Raw genomic sequence first — 20,855 nt, 5'->3', positions numbered from 1 at the left:
GAATTAGACATCGGATCTCTTCTACGTTCGACGTTTAATGTCTGAAAAAGTGACATTTCAATTATGATTTTGCAACTTCTGGCAGATTCGAGGTCTGATCTGAGGGTATTGACGTTTATTTCGGACCTTTTTGACGTCTGATTTGGGGGGACCGATGTCTAAAGGAGGATTTGGCGTCTTATTTGAGAGGTCCGATGTTTATGTTGTAAAAAAAATTAATATTGACGTTTAAAATGAGGTATTTTCAGACCTTTTTTACGTCTGATTTGGGGGGCCGACTTCTAAAGGAGGATTTCACGTTTGATTTGGGGAGGCCGATGTCTATGTTGTAAAAAAAAATTAATATTAATGCTTAAAATGAGGTATTTTCGGACCTTTTTGACGTCTGATCTGGGGCGTCTAAAGCAGAATTTAACATCTAATTTGAGAGGGTCAACGTACGTCTAATCATGAGGGAACTGACTTCTATAATGACGTTTTATTTACAAAAATGTTACTGGTCATTTTGTTTACATTAGACGTTAATGATAATAAATAACTACCTTTTATTTTATTTTTTATTTAAAAAAATAACTAACTATAAAGTCATGGATGATAAATAATTACCTTTTATTTTTTATTTTTTTTAAATTAAATATTAAAACTATTATAATGCTCTTAGATTTAAAGTATTTTTTTTTAATGGAGATTTTTTTGTTTACTAAAACTTGATACACTTTGATAAAATGTACCAACTGTAAAAAGATCTTACATAAATTAGCAAACCCGTGATATATATATATATATATATATATATATATATATATATATATATATGTGTATATATATATATATATATATATATATTTTCTTTATTTCTTATGTTTGTTTTGTTGAAAAAAAAAAGCAAAACAATTAAACAAGCAAAAGTAAAATACGTTTGAAGTAGTTAACTAAAATGTTAATAAAAAATTCATTTTTTTTAACGGAAGAATAAATAAGTATAATTCAGTTTTTATAAAAGTAGTTTAGTTTTTATAATACAAAATAGTAAAAATAATGCATAGTTTAGTATAATTTAGTTAATTATATACCCAATCTTATTCTTATCACGAGATAACCTCTTTTTAAGTTTAGTAGAACTTTTTATTGTCATGAAAAGTTTTCCAAAAATGTCTTATATAAAGTTAATATGTTTTGTTATCATATAAAAATGTAAACCCTAATGACGCTTAAAGACTTGAAATGAAAGGTAAATTATAGAATGTTTCGGATGTGAAGGGCTGTGCTGGTCCCACGTCTCCACGTCACCCTCTTCTCGTATTCCGTACGTCGGATTCTCCGTACTCACTCCTCAATTCGCCGGTGGGAGACCTACAAAAGATTCTTCGATGCCAAAGTCAGTTGAGAGCTAAGGCGTTTTTCTCAGACAGTAATGAATGTGCAGTAAATGCAACCTATATCTGTATTTATAGTTTTCGCTATGGGCTTGGGATTAGTGAAAAGTTAATCACGGCCCAATTCAGCCCAAATAGCTCTTAAACCCTACTTACCTTAAACTAAGATGATTAGTAACACGACCGACCGCCCTCGCGGGTCTTATCCTCGAGACTGGCCGGTCCTGACGAGTCCACGGCCTGGGCGACCGGCTTTGGGTGAGTTTTGAGTACGGGCGCACGGGTGTCTGCCCTGCCATACATAACCTTTAACAATAGTGGGTGATCACGGGCACATGGGCGTCCGCCCTTCCATACCTGACCCTTCCCAACCGTGAGTAGAATAGTGGTTTCCTGGGTCTCATACGCTAATGTGGGCGGCCGGTCCGTTTGGTAGTCCGATGACGTGGATGTCCTTCCGTACGGCGGCCGGTCCTTGGGTCTCATACGATGATGTGGACGGCCGGTCCGTTTGGCAGTCCAATGACGTAGGTGTCCTTCCGTACGGCGTCCGGTCCCTGCTGGTACATAGAATATCCTTAGTAGTTAGTTGAAATTCAAGTAAAAACAAAGAGGCAAAATTCAAATTTTAAAAGTTTCTAAACCTAAATTAGTGGTTGAGATCATCTTCATCTTTCTACTATCTGTATTACATTTTTCATAACTGTGTCACGTTTTTTATGGTTGGGATTGTCAAGTTATATAAGATAGCGTTGCGTTAGGCTTAATATTGCCACATGTTATTTTTTTGGTGAGTTTTATACCTTTTATTTGTCCTTGAGAAACTTCAATTAAACCCATTATAAACATTATTTACTGCACCTAAAATATAAGAATTAAATCTTAATAGTTACAAGTAAGAGGAAATAAAATGAAAGTAAATACTGAATAAATTACAATAAAAATAAATTCCATTGTAAAAATACAAACAACAAATATTTCTCATTTGTACACTTGTTGTCCTTCTCTTTTTAGAGAGAATTTAATCCCGAATTTCGGAAAACCTTACAAAAAATCAATTTAGTAGGTGGAGATCAAAGGTAACTTTTTTCTTTTTTCTATTTTATTAAAGTAAAAATATTTTAAAATATATTTTTTACAAAATATTTTATATTCTTTTTCTCTTCAAATCTTTTCGTAGTTGAAACAAGTTAATGTTCCAAATAAATATAGGTGTTTCGGATGTGTAGGGCTGTGCGGTTCTAAACCTTCCAGTTCTCCTGCGATCAGATCTCAGCGGCGGATCTTCTTCCCAAGCTTTGACTTTCCTCTTGATCCTGAGGGGTGGAGACCTACAAAAGATTCTCCGATGCCAAAGTCAGTTTCAGAGCAATGGCTTTTCTCAAGGGATAGCAGTAAATGTGCATTCAATCTAACCTATCTACCACTCACCGTGAACCTGTATTTATAGTTTTCGCTATGGGCTTGGGATTAGTGAAAAGTTAATCACGGCCCAATCAGCCCAATAGCTCCTAATTTCTACTTACCTCTAAACCAGGTCAATTTACTTGGACCACAATGATTAGTGATTTGGCCGGTCAGTGTGATATGGGCGCCCGCCCAAGTGATACGGGCGTTCGTCTTTCCTATGGACGACTCGGGCGTTAAATTGGGCGGACGATCCTCTACGCGATCGCCCGACACTTCGTTGCGCGGATGATCCTCTATGCGGTCGCCCGACACTTCGTTGGGCGGATGATCCTCTACGCGATCGCCCGGCACTTCGTTGGGCGGCTGATCCTCTATGCGGTCGCCCGGCACTTTGTTGGGCGGGCGATCCTCTATGCGGTCGCCCGGCACTTCGTTGGGCGGATGATCCTCTACGCGATCGCCCGGCACTTCGTTGGGCGGCTGATCCTCTATGCGGTCGCCCGACACTTTGTTGGGCGGGTGATCCTCTATGCGGTCGCCCGGCACTTTGTTGGGCGGGCGATCCTCTATGCGGTCGCCCGGCACTTCATGATACCAGACGTTTGCATTTTCTTGAACAGTTTTTGTGAGCATGGAGAGTGCGGCGCTGTCTCGTGGTGATGGAATTCCTTGTGAGTTCTTCAAAGTTTCTCTTAAAGACAGAGGTTCTACCCAGGTGGTCGGCGTAGGCACCAAGATGGTCGGACGACCTCATTAGTGGGCGTCCATACGTGCGACGCCGGGCACTTGCTGGTGTAGGAGTTTATGCGGAGTCTAGGTTCAATCCGTACCTACTTGGGCGCCCAAGACTTGGGCGGTCGAACATTTGTCTGTGGCGGGTGTGACATGGGCGTCCTTTGGGCGGCGCCCGTCGCCTCATGGGCGTCCTTCGTACGGCGTCCGGCTCTCCCTGGTACAATAGATTTGATCTAACTTAAGTTTTCTTTATAAGTATTTTTTTTTTGTCACTTGTGTCATAAACCTTTGGAAAATGACTCAAACGTTCTTTGGTCTTTCATCTCTTTCATCATTCCTTCTATGGGATGAAGTATGAGATTATGAAACTTCTTTATTTTTCTTGTTATCTTTTGTTTTGTTTTAATACTTTTCCTCTCATGCATAGTTATCTAATTCTTTTCATTCTCCACCTTATATATAACTTTTTTTTTCTTTCAATTTTATTTTTTTCAATTTTATGAACTCGCATAGATCCCGAAATCTCAAGATAAAAAAAAACTCACAAATCTTGTAGGAAAAGTCTTTCTAAATTATTTTGATGAACTAAACAATAATAACATAACCACATCATTATTCCAAATCGTCAAGTATTTTTTTAATATTATTTAAAACTCTAAAATTATTACTTTTAAACATACGCAAACTCATATAACTCTTTCATTAAAAATAAATTATATTTTCATTGTTCAATATATACAAAAAAGTGACAAACTAAAAAGAAATAACAATAAGTGTTAAAAAACATACTTTGAACTTAACTCAACTCTATAAAACAAGAATAAAGTTTATATCCACTTATAAATTACGAATTGATTTTATTTCTAGTCGATATAAGATTTCTAACAATAAAATTTTATTTTTCATTCCATCGTTAAAAAATAATGAGGAAAAATTCAACACGCGAAATAATATTTTACCAATTATTATCTTGTACACAAGTACTTGTTATAGTAACGTAGTAATATGAATATTTAGGTAAGATACGCTGAGCTCAAAATAAAATCAACCCATTTCTGGTTCTAAATCACGCTATTCAGTTCAATTTGTACGTCAAAACCAACCTTAACTACAAGGTAAAATGCATTACATATATTTGTCATTTGAAATTATTCTTATAATGAGATTTACTGTTATATTGTTGTAATTACCTTTTAAGATTTTAATTGATGTAATAAATGATTAATTGTCTTTTCGACGTAACTATTTTATCATAAGTTTATTTTGTTTGAGATTGTTTATTGTTAATATTTTTAAGTTGAATGAAAAATAATACGTAATAAACATTACATAATAAATTTATTTTAAAATTGTAAACAAAACTAAATAAATATATATTAGTGACGTAGTAAATGTAAATTATTTAGTTTTTTATTTTAAATATATATTTATAAATTTTAGAAAAGCTTGTCATTAATAACAATGATTTAATTATTAATAATTATATATATTTAACGTTAGAATTAATGGTATTCAAGTGTTCGATCTTAATAATGATTTATTTGTTTGTCTCGGTAATAACTAATTATTGAGTCTGTAACTCATTCCGACAATCATCAATATAGTTAAAATATTTTTTTTGTAAAATTTAAAATCGATTTAAACTCCACTACTAACATTCTCATATTGATAATTTTTAAACATTATATTATAAAAAAATAAATTGATTATATTTGGGGGAGATTGAAAAAAAAGTTTATAAATGATTTTTTTTTCTCGTGTTACTCACGTTGTATCAAATCAATCATATATCATCCAATAAAATAATGTAACAGAACTTATGAAAGTTACAGTGTATGTTTATGACTAGTTAAAATTGAAAAAAAAATAAATTTAATTGTAATATTCTTTTCAATATGCATAAAGTGAATTTTATTTCCTGTAAAAAGAAAAACCTTTTTAATCTGAACACTATTTATTTTTAGTTAAAAGCGTGAGATTTTCCTCTTACACAGAATAGATTGCCCTTATCTTATCTCTCGTCCTGTCCACGTTGTCAATGTTCTATCCATTACAAACAACGTTCAGAAGCAGAAAGAAACTCAGGTTCTTTGTTTGCAGCTTTTCTAGTTACCATACTCGCGCCATGGCCACGAAACCCATCTTCCCTATCCAATCCAATTAAAAATCCTCACTCTAAACCACTTCTTCAAAAAGTTTCTACAATTTCTCAATCCCAACCATGGCCTCGTCGTCGCTCTGTTCCTCCTTCGCCTCCAAAACGTGGAACCCGCACGCACTTTGTCACCACAAAACCCTAACTCCATGGGCTTCAGCTTTTCTTCGCGGAGACATCCAGCTCCAGCCGCCGTCGATTTCCGGCACACGCCGGAGCAGGATGCGTCGGTCGGGTGTAGTAGCGTCCCTCGGAGGATTGCTTGGCGGCATATTCAAAGGCGCTGACACGGGAGAATCCACGCGACAGCAGTACGCGGCAACCGTTAACATTATCAACGGATTGGAACCAGAGATTTCCGCATTGTCGGATTCGGAACTGAGGGAGAGGACTTTTGCGCTTCGAGAACGCGTGCAACAGGGCCAATCTTTGGATTCTATCTTACCGGTGAGTTTGTTTTGCTTGTTGTAGTTTATAAGCGGTGTTTGAAATCAAATGCAGTTGCTCTTGATCGTGATGACGTAAGTGAAGTAAAGTGTGTGTGCGTGTGTGTTGCAGGAGGCGTTTGCTGTGGTGAGAGAAGCTTCGAAGAGGGTTCTGGGCCTCCGACCCTTCGATGTCCAGCTTATAGGTAAGTCTTTAGTCGATGAATAGTTGGTCATGGAATTGTACTGTCATTGAAAATAGCTTACATGCAGTTAAGTGCTTTTGGTGTTGTTCTCGTGAAGTTTTAATTAAAATAACTGACGCAGTAAAATTTATATTGAAGGTTAACATAGGTCCCCCCAAGTAAGACTCCAATTCTGGTTGGAGATCAGTACCAAAAACTTTGGTGGAATTGTATCTAAGTTTTGTACTTATTCTATTGCCTTATACACGTTGTTATGTACTCTAGCTCGTACTATTTGGCTTGTATATTTATGCAGAAAAGAAAAATTCGTGAATATTGTTCGTTTGGGTCTTGTAGGAGGCATGGTTCTTCATAAGGGGGAAATAGCTGAAATGAGGACTGGAGAAGGGAAGACACTGGTTGCAGTTTTGCCTGCTTATTTAAATGCATTGAGTGGGAAGGGAGTTCATGTTGTGACTGTCAATGATTATCTGGCTCGGCGGGATTGTGAGTGGGTTGGTCAGGTTCCACGCTTTCTTGGATTGAAGGTTGGCCTCATTCAGCGTATGTCTCGTATTTCATTTCTTCCCTCTCCTCTTTATGTCTGTATTCTCTCTATCTACATCTATATTCATCCATTGTTAGTCAGTTGGGGTTTGGGGTTTGGTTGTCGGTCTGCCTGGGTAAACTTCTTAGTAAGCACTTTTGGAGAAAGAAAAGAAGAAGAAAAAAATAAATTTAACTTCTTCATAAGCTAAAATTAGTTTATGGGCAAATTAAAATTTTTACTTCACAGAAATAAAGATGAGAGCGATTAAATTAATTTTAACTTATGAAGAAACTTATTTCATTTTTCCTCGTTTTATTCTTCTAGAAGTTCTCATGGAGACCTTTATGCAAAAGGCATTGTGTTTCAAACTTTTGTTTTGCTTTGTTTCCCTCCACTCTATTTTCATTTCTGAATAAATGTCGATTTATTCCTGACTTAATTTGTTCTTGGTTTTTGTTTAGGATTTATATGTTTCTTTTCTTTTTCCTTTTGTTATCAACTGAGCTTCTTTAATATGCAAACCATTTTAAATCTATTCATTTGTTGCAATCTAACACATGATACATTTGTTGGCAGAGAATATGACAAGTCAGCAAAGAAAGGAAAATTACTCATGTGATATAACATATGTCACTAATAGTGAGCTTGGTTTTGATTACTTGAGAGACAATCTTGCCACGGAAAGTAATTTTTCCTTTATATATTTCTGCAATATGCTTTTTAAATTTTGATTTCGATCCTTTTAATATCGTGCTGAACTCTTCTGAACTGTGGAATGTACAGAGTGTCGAAGATCTTGTTGTAAGGGGTTTCAATTACTGTATCATCGATGAGGTTGATTCAATTCTTATTGATGAAGCTAGAACACCACTTATTATATCAGGACCTGCAGAGAAACCCAGTGATAGATATTATAAGGCTGCAAAGATTGCAGAAGCATTTGAGCGAGACATACATTACACTGTAAGTCTGCTAAATTATGTTTACATTTTGAAATTTAATGTATTATGTTTATCAGAGCAATAATCTATGTTTCTCTACTGATACCTTCTCTGCTCATTGTAAGCTTTATGTTTTTAAAAGTCTCATTATGTATAGTTAGGAAATTTGGTCAGATTTAATTAGAATATGGCAACAAGTTATAGATTGGGACTGGATTTTCATTGGTTAATATTAATATTTTTATCCCTTGATATGGACATTACAACAATGGCAAGTGAAGTTCCTTCCTGATTATTAGTTTTTTTCCTTTTGGGAGGTATACTACTTACTTTGTGAGAGGAGATATTTGTTTGACTTATTCTTAATGAGATCTCGATTCTGTCTATGGTTTCATTAGATATCTTAATCTTGCAATCTTATTTTATCCAGTTTCACCATCACTGTGAACCACAGTTAGATTCAGGTTCATTATACTTTTTAGTTATTGAGAGAATTTGGGTACTCTATTCTCGATCTAGGAAAGAGCTCCCAGAGATTTTTGTATCTTTTGGAACATGTAAGAGCAAATCAATCAACTTATTGATATTAGAATACTCATACAATTCTTCCTGTACGAATTCTATTGGCGCCAAAAATGATACATTGGAAGAATCATTTGAGTCTTCATATAGGTGATTGTTATGCTTCTGCATAATCCAAAAGGAAGAAATATCTTTGAGAGCATGGACAATTTGTTCAAATTGTTCATAACATAACATTATTAAAACAACTAAATGTAATTATTTTCCATTAATTATTATTTTTATCCTTCAATTCAAACTGGACAACAATGCTTAGTGAAATTCATGTGTGATTATTAATTTTTTCCCTTTTTCATGGTATAGTTTATGAGAGGAGATCTTCGATTGCCTGGTCTGTGATACACGGATGAGATGTTTGAATTGTTTATACTATTTTTAAACATGTATAAATTAGATAAAAGGAATATTTATCCCTGCTTTTTAATGGAGTTTATGGACCTTTTCTATCTTTTCAAACATCTACCTGTCTGGGGGTGGGGGAAATTGAAAGAAAATATGACCAGACTAGACCTAGGTGAATGAAAATGAGGGAGAAGATGAGAGGATATGATAGCAATCAGCACGGTATGAAAAGAGATAAAATAAATGAATATGTTATTGCTCACTCTGTCCAAAAACTATAGAGGAGAAGAACCTCTCACTATACGTGATACAATGGCCTCAGTACCAAGTCCCAAATTTCACCTTCCTTTGTTGCCCCCACCCTCCCCTTCCTACCTCCAACTCCCCTTCCTACCTCCAACTCACCTTCCACTCAACAATTCTGTTAAGATACTATTCATTGGGTTTGTGTTGTTGGACTCCACAAAATAGGTTTCCACTTCTTCCTTTCATACACCTTTCTGCCCTTTTTCCTTTAAACTTTTACTCGTATCACTCATCTCCCATAATTTTCACCTTGTCCCCAAGGTGAAGTTCAGGGAAGTAATTCCCCATCTTTTGTAGAGATTCCCAAGAACTTTCACATGATGGCATACCCTTTCATTTGACTAACACTTCCGGGGCCTTGCCTTCTCCTTCTCTAAGAGCTAGAATCTCTTCTGGTTGCATTTCTAGCTCCCAATTTTCAGTTATACACAGAGGAAGTGGCTTCATCGTTACCTCTGTCAACACCATTGGATTTAATAAGGAAACATGAAAAACTGGATGGACCTTGCTACCTTCTGCCAACTTCAATTTATGAGCTACCTCTCCCACACTTCCAGTTACTTCATAGGGCCCATAACGTCTAGGATTTAGCTTTTGATTAATTCTCTTGGCTAATTTTTTAGCTTATAAGGTTGGATCTTCAAGTAAACCTAATCTCCAATCTTGAATTCCACCTTTCTTCTAAACTGGTCTGCTTGCTGCTTCGTGCGGTTTTGGGCTTACAATAAGTGATCTTTGAGTTCAGTCAACATCTCCCAACTTGAAAGATCTATTGGAAGTTAATCCTTTGCTTTTTAGAGAAATCTGCAATACTTTGCTGGTCATAGACTCTCCCTTATCGTCCTCTTCTTTGCTACTTCCCGATTCTTCCTCTTGTGATCCTTCAATGAGTAGAAATTGATAGAGTTTCAATTTGCAAACATGATCGCAACCGTAGGTTTCTCCACATTTAATACAGACCCCCTTTCGACTTTGTTCTCTCAATTAAGCTTGAGAAAGTTTCCCTCCACTCAAGGGTTTCTTCTCCCCCTGATCTGCTTCATTCATCTTGCTGCTCGTTCCCTCCTTATTTCCTCCTCTTTCCCTTCTAGTGAAACTGTGAGTATGCCTTCCCATTGTTTTCTCTATCAATTTCTTTTCTGAATTCATCAGCCCCACTTTGCGCAGAGCAATATTCTTCTCTTCCAGCAACAAGGCCCTATCCATCAACTCCTCAAGAGACCCAGTCGTAAATAACTTCAATTCGGTTTGAATCTCTTCCTTCAAGCCGGTGAGGAAGATTCCCTTCAGCATTATTCTCTTCTTTCTTCAATGGTGCGGACGCACATTCAAACTTCTTGTATTTCATTACAGAACTGGTCTTCTGCAGACGTAACAGCAGCCCAAAAGGATTTTGCACCTGTCGCAGTTGAAAGCATCGGATCAACGCACCTGTAAACTCCGCCCAGTTGGGTGCTTGACTCTGTTCTGCCCACCATTGGTACCAACTGAGAGCCTTATCTGCTAAGGCTATCACCATAGCTCCAATTTTTCATCATCTTCGACCAGATTGAGTTTGAAATACCTTTTAGCCCTCACGATCCAGCTATAACATCTTGAAATATCAGAATCTGAAGTTTGCACCCTCTGAAAACACGTGATGACTCACGACTACTAGTTCGGGTCGTGCGGCTTGCATTGTCTTTACTCTCAAGTTTGCCATCAAGAACATTGTGTGTCCCCCTCCTCCTTTGCGAATGGCGCTTGCAAGGCCATCCTCATTGTGACCTGCTGTGGGAGAGGATCAGATTTTTCAACTCAGCCAGTTGTTGCTCTAGTCCTTCCATATGTTGCCTCATTGCACGACGAGTCAGTACCATGCACTCCTAGAAGTGAGTGGTCTGATACCAGTTGCTAAGTATCCTCATATAATAACACAAAAAACAAGGAAAATGAAAGTATTCCTTTCTGTATTCAGAATTTCTGAGTTCATACAAGGAAAGAACCAAAACGAGAGAGAATATTAGTCTCTCTGCTCCCAAAAGTTCCCAGGTCATTCCCGCACCCACCCCCCATTCTCCCTCTCTCCCCTCTGTTCTAACAGAAAGATACCCACACGCTCTCATATCTTCCATGTCAACTATTCTGTTATTACAGAATCAAGGGAGTGTGCTTGTGGGTCCCCAAGTGATGGGTTTCAACCTCTTCCTCTCACAGACCTGATGGATTTTCCTACCCTGCCCTTCCATTCCTTCATTCGTATCACCTTGAAAGTCATCTACCGTGATTTTGAATTACTTTGATCATACAAAATCATAAACTCTAAATATTATATATAGCAGAATGCTTATGTGAAGCTAACAGAGCAATAACTTTGATATGCAAGTTAGTTTCTATTTCATGGTCTGTTGAAAATGGGAAACAAAGTTTGCTAGAATAAACATGAGTTTGTGGAGGTCTTTTGATTATTTTTGTATTGTGAATGTTTGAGGTTCCTAAATTTTCATCTTCACCTTAACTTGTTCTTATATTCGATGACAGGAGACATGCTTAATTTATTATAATAAAATTGCATCTTTGAATTTTATTATTATTACTGAAATTGTCATTGCAGGTGGATGAAAAACAAAAAACAGTTCTACTTTCTGAGCAGGGTTATGAAGATGCTGAAGAAATTTTGGCTGTCAAAGATTTATATGATCCACGAGAGCAGTGGGCTTCATATATCCTAAATGCAATAAAAGCAAAAGAACTATTTCTTCGGGATGTAAACTACATAGTTCGTGGAAAAGAGGTCTTTATTGTTGATGAGTTTACTGGCCGAGTCATGCAGGTATTTCGAGTTTCTATTTGAATTCATGGCAATAAACAATTTAGTGAGCAAAGGCAGAGAGAATAGTTGCGCCAGCAGTAGCAGTTTCTTGATCTACATTTGATATAATTATTATTATAATCTTAATTATAATTAAGATAATGGAAAAACTTTGCTTTATATATTATGGCTTAGAAAAGTATTAAATGCTAACTCAATGCATTGCGTTGTCTTTTACTGGATAACTTGTGATTGTTACTCGGCACTAAAAGCATTACTATTTAATTATTGATACTAAAAGAATAGTTGCAATTAATATTCACTTAGTTTCTGCAAGAAAATCATATACAGTCTACACCTGGATTATACTTGACCTCCGCAATTGAATTGCAAATTAATAGTGATTCTATCTTAGGATACATTTTACGTTCTGCCCTTATCTTTAAACAAGCTGCAGTGATCTGGTATATACAAGGATTCTTTCTTTTGCTCGTGATTACAATGTCAAACCTTGGTGTTTACGTTACTATCTAATTATTGTAGAGTACCTGTCTAGCCAATGGCAATATCTTTCATATTACTGGCACTCACTACCACTTCTATTTTGAGAAAACAAATAACTAAACCTATATGAAGAAAGAATGTCACGTGTTCAAATTTCTGAGAAGTTAATTTGGTATAAGTAATTTTTATTTACTCATAGGGGAGAAGGTGGAGTGATGGTCTTCACCAAGCAGTTGAGGCAAAAGAAGGGCTGCCAATTCAAAATGAAACTGTCACGCTGGCTTCCATCAGTTACCAGAATTTCTTTCTTCAGGTTGGAAATGTCATGTTTGAGCTGGTTAAGTGAATCATCATTTCAGAATTTCGTTTGCATTTGAAATTTCCTTGATGCTCTCAACTATGTACCTCTACAGTTTCCCAAACTTTGTGGTATGACTGGCACTGCAGCAACAGAAAGCACAGAATTTGAGAGTATTTACAAGCTTAAAGTTACAATTGTGCCAACAAACAGGCCTATGATAAGAAAGGTTTCTTCTTGTCATTAATTGTGCAACACTTTAATACTTTTTGCCAAATGGGATCATCTGTATTCCAATTCCTGAACAGGAGGAATGATAATATATTTATTACATATATATATGTGCAACGTATGTGTAAATTATTATAGTTTCGAGATAGTGTGGATGGATTACTTCCATTTAAAGTTATGTTCAGAAGCCTTAATGTTCATCTTAGTAGATTTAGTTTGTACATAATAAACAGTATTTATAAATTGCTTGTTGTTTGTTTAGTTCCTAATCTTTAATTTCTTTCACAGGATGAATCTGATGTAGTTTTTAGGGCAACTTCTGGGAAATGGCGTGCAGTTGTAGTGGAAATCTCTAGGATGCACAAAACTGGTCGCCCAGTGCTTGTTGGCACGACTAGTGTTGAGCAGAGTGATTCTTTGTCGGAGCTATTGAAAGAAGCTGAAATTCCGCATGAGGTAAGGTCTCTCCTATTTTGTTATACTATAACTTGCAAAAATATATTGAGGCCCCATTTACAAGGTATGCACTTTCTTTCTTTACAAAAAATAAAAAAAAGAAGATGAATCATATTTTTCAAGAAAGGCTTTTTCACTTCCTCAAAAGAACTTGATAAGTTATACATTTTTTTTTTCTTTCTATACATCTCATGAAACAACATTTTAGCATTCATTTTTTGAGATTTATATTATATTTTAAGGTGACTTTTTGAGTGTTTAAAAAAGTTTTTTTTTCTTTTTAATATTAGTTTATGAAGTATCCACCCATTTTTAGGTGTTGGCTCAAATGTTTGAGCTGATGATACTTTTTTAATCAGAAATCAGGTCAGGGTTGGTCTAAGAAAAAACATTTCTCAAGCAAGAGGAATGTTTATGCTTCATGGATATTGTGTCATTAGAATACTTTGTTAATGATACTTGTTTCAAATTATTTTTGTTTCTTAAAAGGTAGCCTACTCATAGCCTAGGACAAGCTTTGGTAACACGGGCCATCTACTCATCCATTTGATAGAATGAGATGCTACCATTTTTTTCTTAATATTTTTGGGTTTATAATGAGTTATGTGCTTCCTAGGTTCTTAATGCGAAACCAGAAAATGTTGAGAGGGAAGCAGAAATTGTAGCTCAGAGTGGTCGTTTTGGGGCAGTGACAATTGCAACCAATATGGCTGGTCGTGGGACAGATATAATCCTTGGTGGTAATGCTGAATTTATGGCACGGTTGAAACTTCGTGAGATATTGATGTCTAGGTATTCTTTTATTATGGAGAATGTGTTCTACCATCTACTTGTTGCCTTCAGATTGAGTATTATTTAAAATGATATTTGGAAGAAAAGGGGATAGGCTTAGTGGGGGAGGTGAGGATACTTAAAGGGAGATGCTGCCTGGGGTGGGCTTTTAGTGAGCGAGATGGTCTATGCAAAGTTATAAACAAAAGTGCTTGAATGGAAGTGTGTTTTCCCGTTTATGAGGGAAAGAAAAGAAAAGAAAAACTTGTCTGAAGTGAAAGGAGTGAGGTGGTTGTATGACGTGGTTCGGGGATTTCAAGCACCTCCTATTGTGTGTGAGTAATGCCTCTGTATTTACAGGCAGGCGTATTGTAACATGTGTATACGTTGGTTGCACAACCTCACTGTTTTCTGGGATTTATTCACAACTTTAATTGGAAGACATATTCTGATTGCTCCTATACTGTGGTTAAAATCCTAGAGCCTGTTTTGTTAGATCTTAAAGTAAAACTATTTCTAAGTTATTGAAGTCATCTTACCAAGACAAGCATTACATTTATTTTCTGCGACTAAATGATTGCAGAGTTGTTAAGCCATCCGAAGAAGGTTTTGTTTCAATAAAGAAACCTCCACCTTACAAGACATGGAAGGTATGGTGTTTTTCTTTTAAAGTATTGATTGTGTTACCACAATTATGGTGTTGTACACTGACATACTCTTGTTTACTCTTTAGAAGGAGGATGTTAGCAACCTATTCTTAGATAAAAATGTGCTATTTACTATATTTGAAAAGCAAAACTAGAAAAGGGTATTTAAGACACTTTAAGAACCTTTGAAGCAATTGGGTAGAAGAAAAGATGAGTTTTACAACAGTATGCAATATGGAAAGAAAAGAATGGCATGCTTGAACCAGGCTTTTGCTAGATCATCTTTGACTGTCAAAGAGGTGCGGTAATGGTTAAAAAAGGGAGGAAAGAACATGGGTTGGTGTTATAAATAGGGAATTTTGGATGTCTGTAGAAAAAGAAAGCTGAATTCAAAATCTTTTTTGTTTTTCAAATATATTATATTTCAAAAAGGTACCCCCTAAATCTATGTTGCTTTAGATGTTGTGTGCTTTAATTTGCTTTAAAAAGTGTTGCATGTTTATATGTTTGCCTCTACATACTTTCTGCAGTAATTGTTTTGAAACTCTGCATATATCATTATTCAGGTGAATGAGAAGTTATTCCCATGCCAGCTATCAGATAAAAATGAGAACATGACCGAAAAGGCTGTTCAATTAGCTGTCGAAACATGGGGCAAGAGATCATTAACTGAGCTTGAAGCAGAGGAGCGCCTATCCTATGCATGCGAAAAGGTGACAATCGGTGAATGATAAATTTTCTTTTGTAATTAATGCTAAAAATTTGAATGTTTTAGCAACTAGTTTAACTTTCTTGAGACAAGTAAATTTTTCTTTGATATATCACTTTTTTGTGAATTTTAATTTAGTATATAAAAATTGTCATTATATATTTTTATGTAGGGCCCTGCTCAAGATGAAGTCATTGCCAAGTTGAGAAATGCATTTCTGGAAATTGGAAAAGAATACAAAGTCTTCACTGAGGAAGAGAGGAAGAAGGTTTATTTTTCTTAACTAATACTTCTCATAAGTTGCTGTTGATTAACTATTATTATGACTGCAGGTTGTGGAAGCTGGTGGACTCCATGTGGTGGGCACAGAGCGACATGAATCACGGCGAATTGATAATCAGGTTTTCTTTTTCTTACCTCCTTTTCCTTGTTGGGTTGAAAGGAGGGAAGCAGGGATGGAATTGGTTTTGGACTTTGTCATCTGGATATCTCTTACCTGCTTCTTTCATCTTGTGGCTATACTAGCTAATCCTACTTTGGCAAATAAGTATTTGAACTTGAAATGTTGATATTTATGCATAAAGTTGCGTGGTCGAAGTGGCAGACAAGGAGATCCAGGTAGCTCGCGCTTTTTTTTAAGCCTTGAAGATAACATATTTCGCATTTTTGGTGGAGATCGAATTCAGGTAATGCATTTGTTGTGCTGCTGCAACAGTAGGAATTTTTTTGCCCAAAACTTGATTATGTTAAGATTGTAATGTGTACTGTGTAGGGCTTAATGCGAGCTTTCAGAGTTGAAGACCTGCCTATTGAGTCCAAGATGCTGACCAAAGCATTAGATGAAGCCCAAAGGAAAGTGGAGAATTATTTCTTTGACATTCGGAAGCAGTTGTTTGAGTATGATGAAGTACTTAACAGCCAAAGAGACCGAGTTTATACTGAGAGAAGGCGAGCCCTTGAATCAGATAATCTTCAGTCTCTTCTTATTGAATATGCTGAGTTGACAATGGATGACATTTTAGAGGTAAGCCTGCCAAAATTATGGTTCTCTTTATACCTTGCTGCATTGTCTAACTTGATAATGCAATTATGATGGATTAGGCAAACATTGGTTCTGATGCTCCAAAGGACAGCTGGGATCTTGAAAAACTAATTGCAAAAATTCAGCAGTAAGTGAAGTCTTTTGCCCTTATGCTTGATGCCATGCTTGATTTAGTTATATGCAGAGCCTTTTACTCATTCATATAAACTGATCTGAAATGGTTATAAATAAGAGGTAGCACTGCTAAGTGCTTTCTGCACAAACAGTTTACCAAATCTCGAAGCCTATTATTTTCACCCTCCGTGACGTCATACTGGATTGGAGAAGTTAGAATTGCCCCTGAATTTGCAAAAACTAGCTGTTTTCATTGAATTGGTTAAGTAGGAGCTGTTTTGGTCACATTGGTACACACCACCTCATTATGATAACTTATTGATTACATGGTGCAACAACCCAGCAAGAGAAAAAAGGACTTAACTGTTTTGACATTATTGAATATTTTGGTAAAAATATATTTTCTAGAGTTATAAATACTGGATTATGTATAGAATCAAAATATCTTCTAATTTATTAATTTAATAAACTTGTTATTAAAAATTATGAGTGCTTTCTTTGATTACTTTATTCAATTTTTTCTTTTATAAAATCCAATTAGATCATTGATTTAATAAGTTGAAACTGTGACCCCACAACTGTTCTACTTCACTAATGTTTTACTTTCATTTTGTATTGGTGTTAAATGGTAGAACATTTAATTTTTTCCTTAACTAAGAATTTCTCGAGCAATCTTAATATCATCCTTCACATTATCCTGGTCCACTCAGGGAGGGAATTAAGGGACTTTTTTTTTTTTTAAATGTCTGATTTCTATTTGTAATTACAAGGATGTCACCTTGTTTTCATTTAGTTCAGTTTTCAGAGAGTTGTTCAAAGATACAATAAAAAGCTATTATTTTTATGATTTCTTATATAAACTTGTAAAAACAAGAAACAATAAAATAAAATGTCGTTTTTAAATAAAAATAAAATATTTTCTCAAACCAAAATATTCCTTACTTTCCTATGTCAGCCTAGAGTCCAAACTGAGAAGTCAAAATAAGAAGCGCTCTTGGATATCTGTATACATTCCTATTTTGTCCATTATGATTTTATGCATTATTGAGGGGTTTCTATTTGAGTTACACGCTTTTTCAGTGTCAAAGTTATTGAATTGATAATCAATCAAATGTTGTCTTTGATATAACTTGTAGTTGTTGATTTATTGTAGAAGGTAACAAATTTATAGAGTAAACGTGATGTTCTCTTCCTTATTTAGGTACTTGATAAGAGTTTAGTTTCTGTGTATGTATGTTCTGTTAATGTAATTGAGTGATAATATAGAATATTTTACAGCATAGATGCATCTATTTATGCATTTTATAATGCATGTTTTCGGCCAATCTGGATATAACAATTAAGCTGAGAAGATATTTATGTTTCATCAGATATTGCTACATCTTGAATGATTTAACCCCTGATTTGCTGAAGAATAAGTGTTCGGACTATGAACAATTGCGGAATTATCTCCGTCTTCGTGGTCGTGAAGCCTACAAGCAGAAAAGGGTCAGTTTAACGATTATTGTTTAGGAACTAAATCAATCATTCTCTGTGTTCCTATAAGTAAAACATCGGAGAGGGAGGACAACTAATTAAACTTTTTACTCTTTAAAAAGGGGTATTCTTCTAGTACGTATTTTATTTATGTCAAAATTATAACGAGAGAAGATGGGAATATAAATTTTAATAAAGCTTAAACATTTAATAAGTTGCTGTCTAGAATTTTCCTTTTCAATTACTTTAATGTTGGCTATAGGAAATGGTGGAGGAACAAGCAGCAGGCTTGATGAAAGAAGCAGAGCGGTTCCTGATCTTGAGCAATATTGATCGCTTGTGGAAAGAACATCTGCAAGCACTAAAATTTGTTCAGCAAGCCGTAGGGCTACGGGGATATGCGCAGCGCGATCCACTTATTGAATATAAACTTGAAGGGTATAACCTTTTCTTGGATATGATGGCACAAATTAGAAGAAATGTCATATATTCCGTATATCAGGTTTGCTTTGATCCAGAGTTTTAGTGCTTTCCACCTTAAACGTTATTGTAGTTTTTATACCTGCTTCACTTTTTCTTCGAACTTTTGGCAGTTCCAACCTGTGTTGGTAAAGCAAGATCAAGAAAAAACAGAGAATGGAAAATCAGGAAAACGTAAAGCACGCAGTCGGGTTAACCCAAATCCTGATCCAGTTGGCACCATCGAGCCTTCAACATCAAGTACAGCGTCCTAAAACGGTAATCAAGACTAGTATTTATCAAGAGTTACTGAACGAGAGGAATCAACGAAAGCTTCAGATAGTTCTCAATGTTTGTAGAATTTATTGTAGAGATTTTCATATGGTCAAAATAAATTTATAGATGTATAGTAATTCTTAAATTTAGGAGAAAGAATATATTTCTTATTATTTGTATGCTTACATACAAGCGCTTATGGAATATTTTAAGAAATAAAAGTAGCTTATTTTTACGGAAGAAATCCCTAAAGAAATAATAGCAAGATACAAAAACATATAATAAATTAAATACAAGGAATTAATATCTAAAATTTCCTAAAATATATTTTGACATTCTTGAATAAGTGTTTTTCATTCCCAGTTTAAATAAATTTTTTTCAAAATTATTGCTACTCGGCAAGCTGAACTTGAGCGTACACATGAAATGCAAATCAAGTCACGTTTATCCATCTCAATGTGTATGTTTTTATCATGCTGCAGTGGATTGTGGGTTATAATAATTGTAAATTTATTATCACAGTATAACTTCATAGATTCATCTCATTTTATCTTAAGTCTTCCAATATATTTTTCAGCCATAAAAATTCATATATTTCTTAGGCCATCTCATTTTATCTTAGGTCTTCCAATATATTGTTCAGCCATAAAAGTTCATATATTCCATAGGCTATTGTTCGAGGTTCATCCCATTTTATCTTAAGCCTCTTAATATAATCTTTAACCATAAAAGTTCACGTATTCCTTAGGCTAGTGCTCAAAATTTTGCTTTAGTAAGAAATCTAGCTATTACACTTTGATTTTTACTTTTTCAAGTTACTAGGTTTCCATCAAGAAAGATATAATATTCAATAATAATTGACCTCTTATCCACAACTGAATCTGCATAATCAACATTTGTATATGTCTCAAGATTAGATTAGTATTCTTATTTCTTTTGAACAAAATTCTTCTTCCTAGAGTTCATTTTAAATACTAGACGATTATAAATGCAACTTGTAAATATGTTTCTTTTAGTTGGTGTATAAATTGGCTAACTAAGCTCAAACAAAGGCCTAGTGTAAGATAGACAAATGAGTCTTCCCACAAGTCTTTAATACATTTTTTTTTATCCAGAGAAACATCCTCCTATGTACTTCTCAACTTTATATTTGAATCAATAAGTATATTTTTTGGTTTGCAGGTTGTTTTGGATGTAGCAAATCATAAATATATTTTTGTTCGGATATATGAAGATTCCTTTCTTGGAATGAGCTACTTCAATCCTCAAAATATTTTAGCTTCCTTAAACTCTTGATTTTGAATTCCTTGGCAAGACATTGGCTTAACCTTTTTTGTTCCTTTCTATCATTCTGAGTAATAATTATATTATCCACGTAAACTAATAAATAATATTGTTACTCCCTATTGAATGAGAATGTTTGATGAATAAAGTGTGATTTACTTATCTTTGTTTATATTTAAGACTTGTCATAACTTTGGTGAATCTCCCAAATCATGTTGTAAGTGACGGTTTCAACCTGTATGGTGTCTTTTTTAGTTTGCAAATTATATTGGCATCCATATGTCCCGTTATCAAGTGGTATCTCCATATATATTTCTTCTTCAAGATTCCCATGTAAGTATGCATTTTTTACATCAAATTGTTGCAATTCTAAATTGTAGTTTGTTGCCAACGATAAAATTATTTTAACTGTGTTCATTTTGACAATTGGTGCAAAAGTCTCTAAGTAATCCACTCTATATGTTTGGGTGAACCTTTTAACCACCAACCTTGCTTTATACCTCTTAATAGCCCCATCAGCATTGTACTTCAAAGTATAAGCTCACTTGCACCCAACATTCCTTTTTCTAGGTGGTAAGGTGACCAGTTGCCAAGTATTGTTTTTCTCTAATGCCTCCATCTCCAATTTCATGACTTGTTTCCATTTTTTGTCAATTAATGCCTAAGATACAAAAGAAGGTGTAGTTGTAGTGTTTCGGCTTGTGAGAAAGGTTTTATGGATAATAGAGAATTTTTCAAATGATAGATAATTTATCAAGGGGTAAGGTTGTTATTTGGTGCATGTTCTAGT

General features: G+C 35.1%; 1 protein-coding gene across 1 annotated transcript; it reads left to right on the top strand.

The window, feature by feature from the left end:
* The first annotated feature begins 5,537 nt into the window (after positions 1–5,537).
* LOC108325917 (protein translocase subunit SecA, chloroplastic) lies at positions 5,538–19,025 on the top strand. The gene is made up of 20 exons (XM_017559058.2): positions 5,538–6,123; positions 6,235–6,307; positions 6,644–6,850; positions 7,413–7,516; positions 7,620–7,799; positions 11,601–11,819; positions 12,502–12,615; positions 12,716–12,829; positions 13,120–13,287; positions 13,904–14,079; positions 14,642–14,708; positions 15,272–15,418; positions 15,587–15,682; positions 15,747–15,815; positions 15,999–16,100; positions 16,187–16,438; positions 16,516–16,583; positions 17,941–18,058; positions 18,309–18,548; positions 18,640–19,025. The coding sequence occupies exons 1-20, from the start codon at positions 5,743–5,745 to the stop codon at positions 18,778–18,780; spliced, it is 3,036 nt and encodes a 1,011-aa protein (XP_017414547.1). The 5' UTR covers positions 5,538–5,742; the 3' UTR covers positions 18,781–19,025.
* The last annotated feature ends 1,830 nt before the right edge of the window (positions 19,026–20,855 follow it).

This window comes from Vigna angularis, chromosome 3 (assembly GCF_016808095.1).
Source record: "Vigna angularis cultivar LongXiaoDou No.4 chromosome 3, ASM1680809v1, whole genome shotgun sequence".
NCBI classification, from domain to species: Eukaryota; Viridiplantae; Streptophyta; class Magnoliopsida; order Fabales; family Fabaceae; genus Vigna; species Vigna angularis.
Note: the sequence above shows the minus strand (reverse complement) of the source record. Positions and strands in the feature narration are given on the sequence as shown.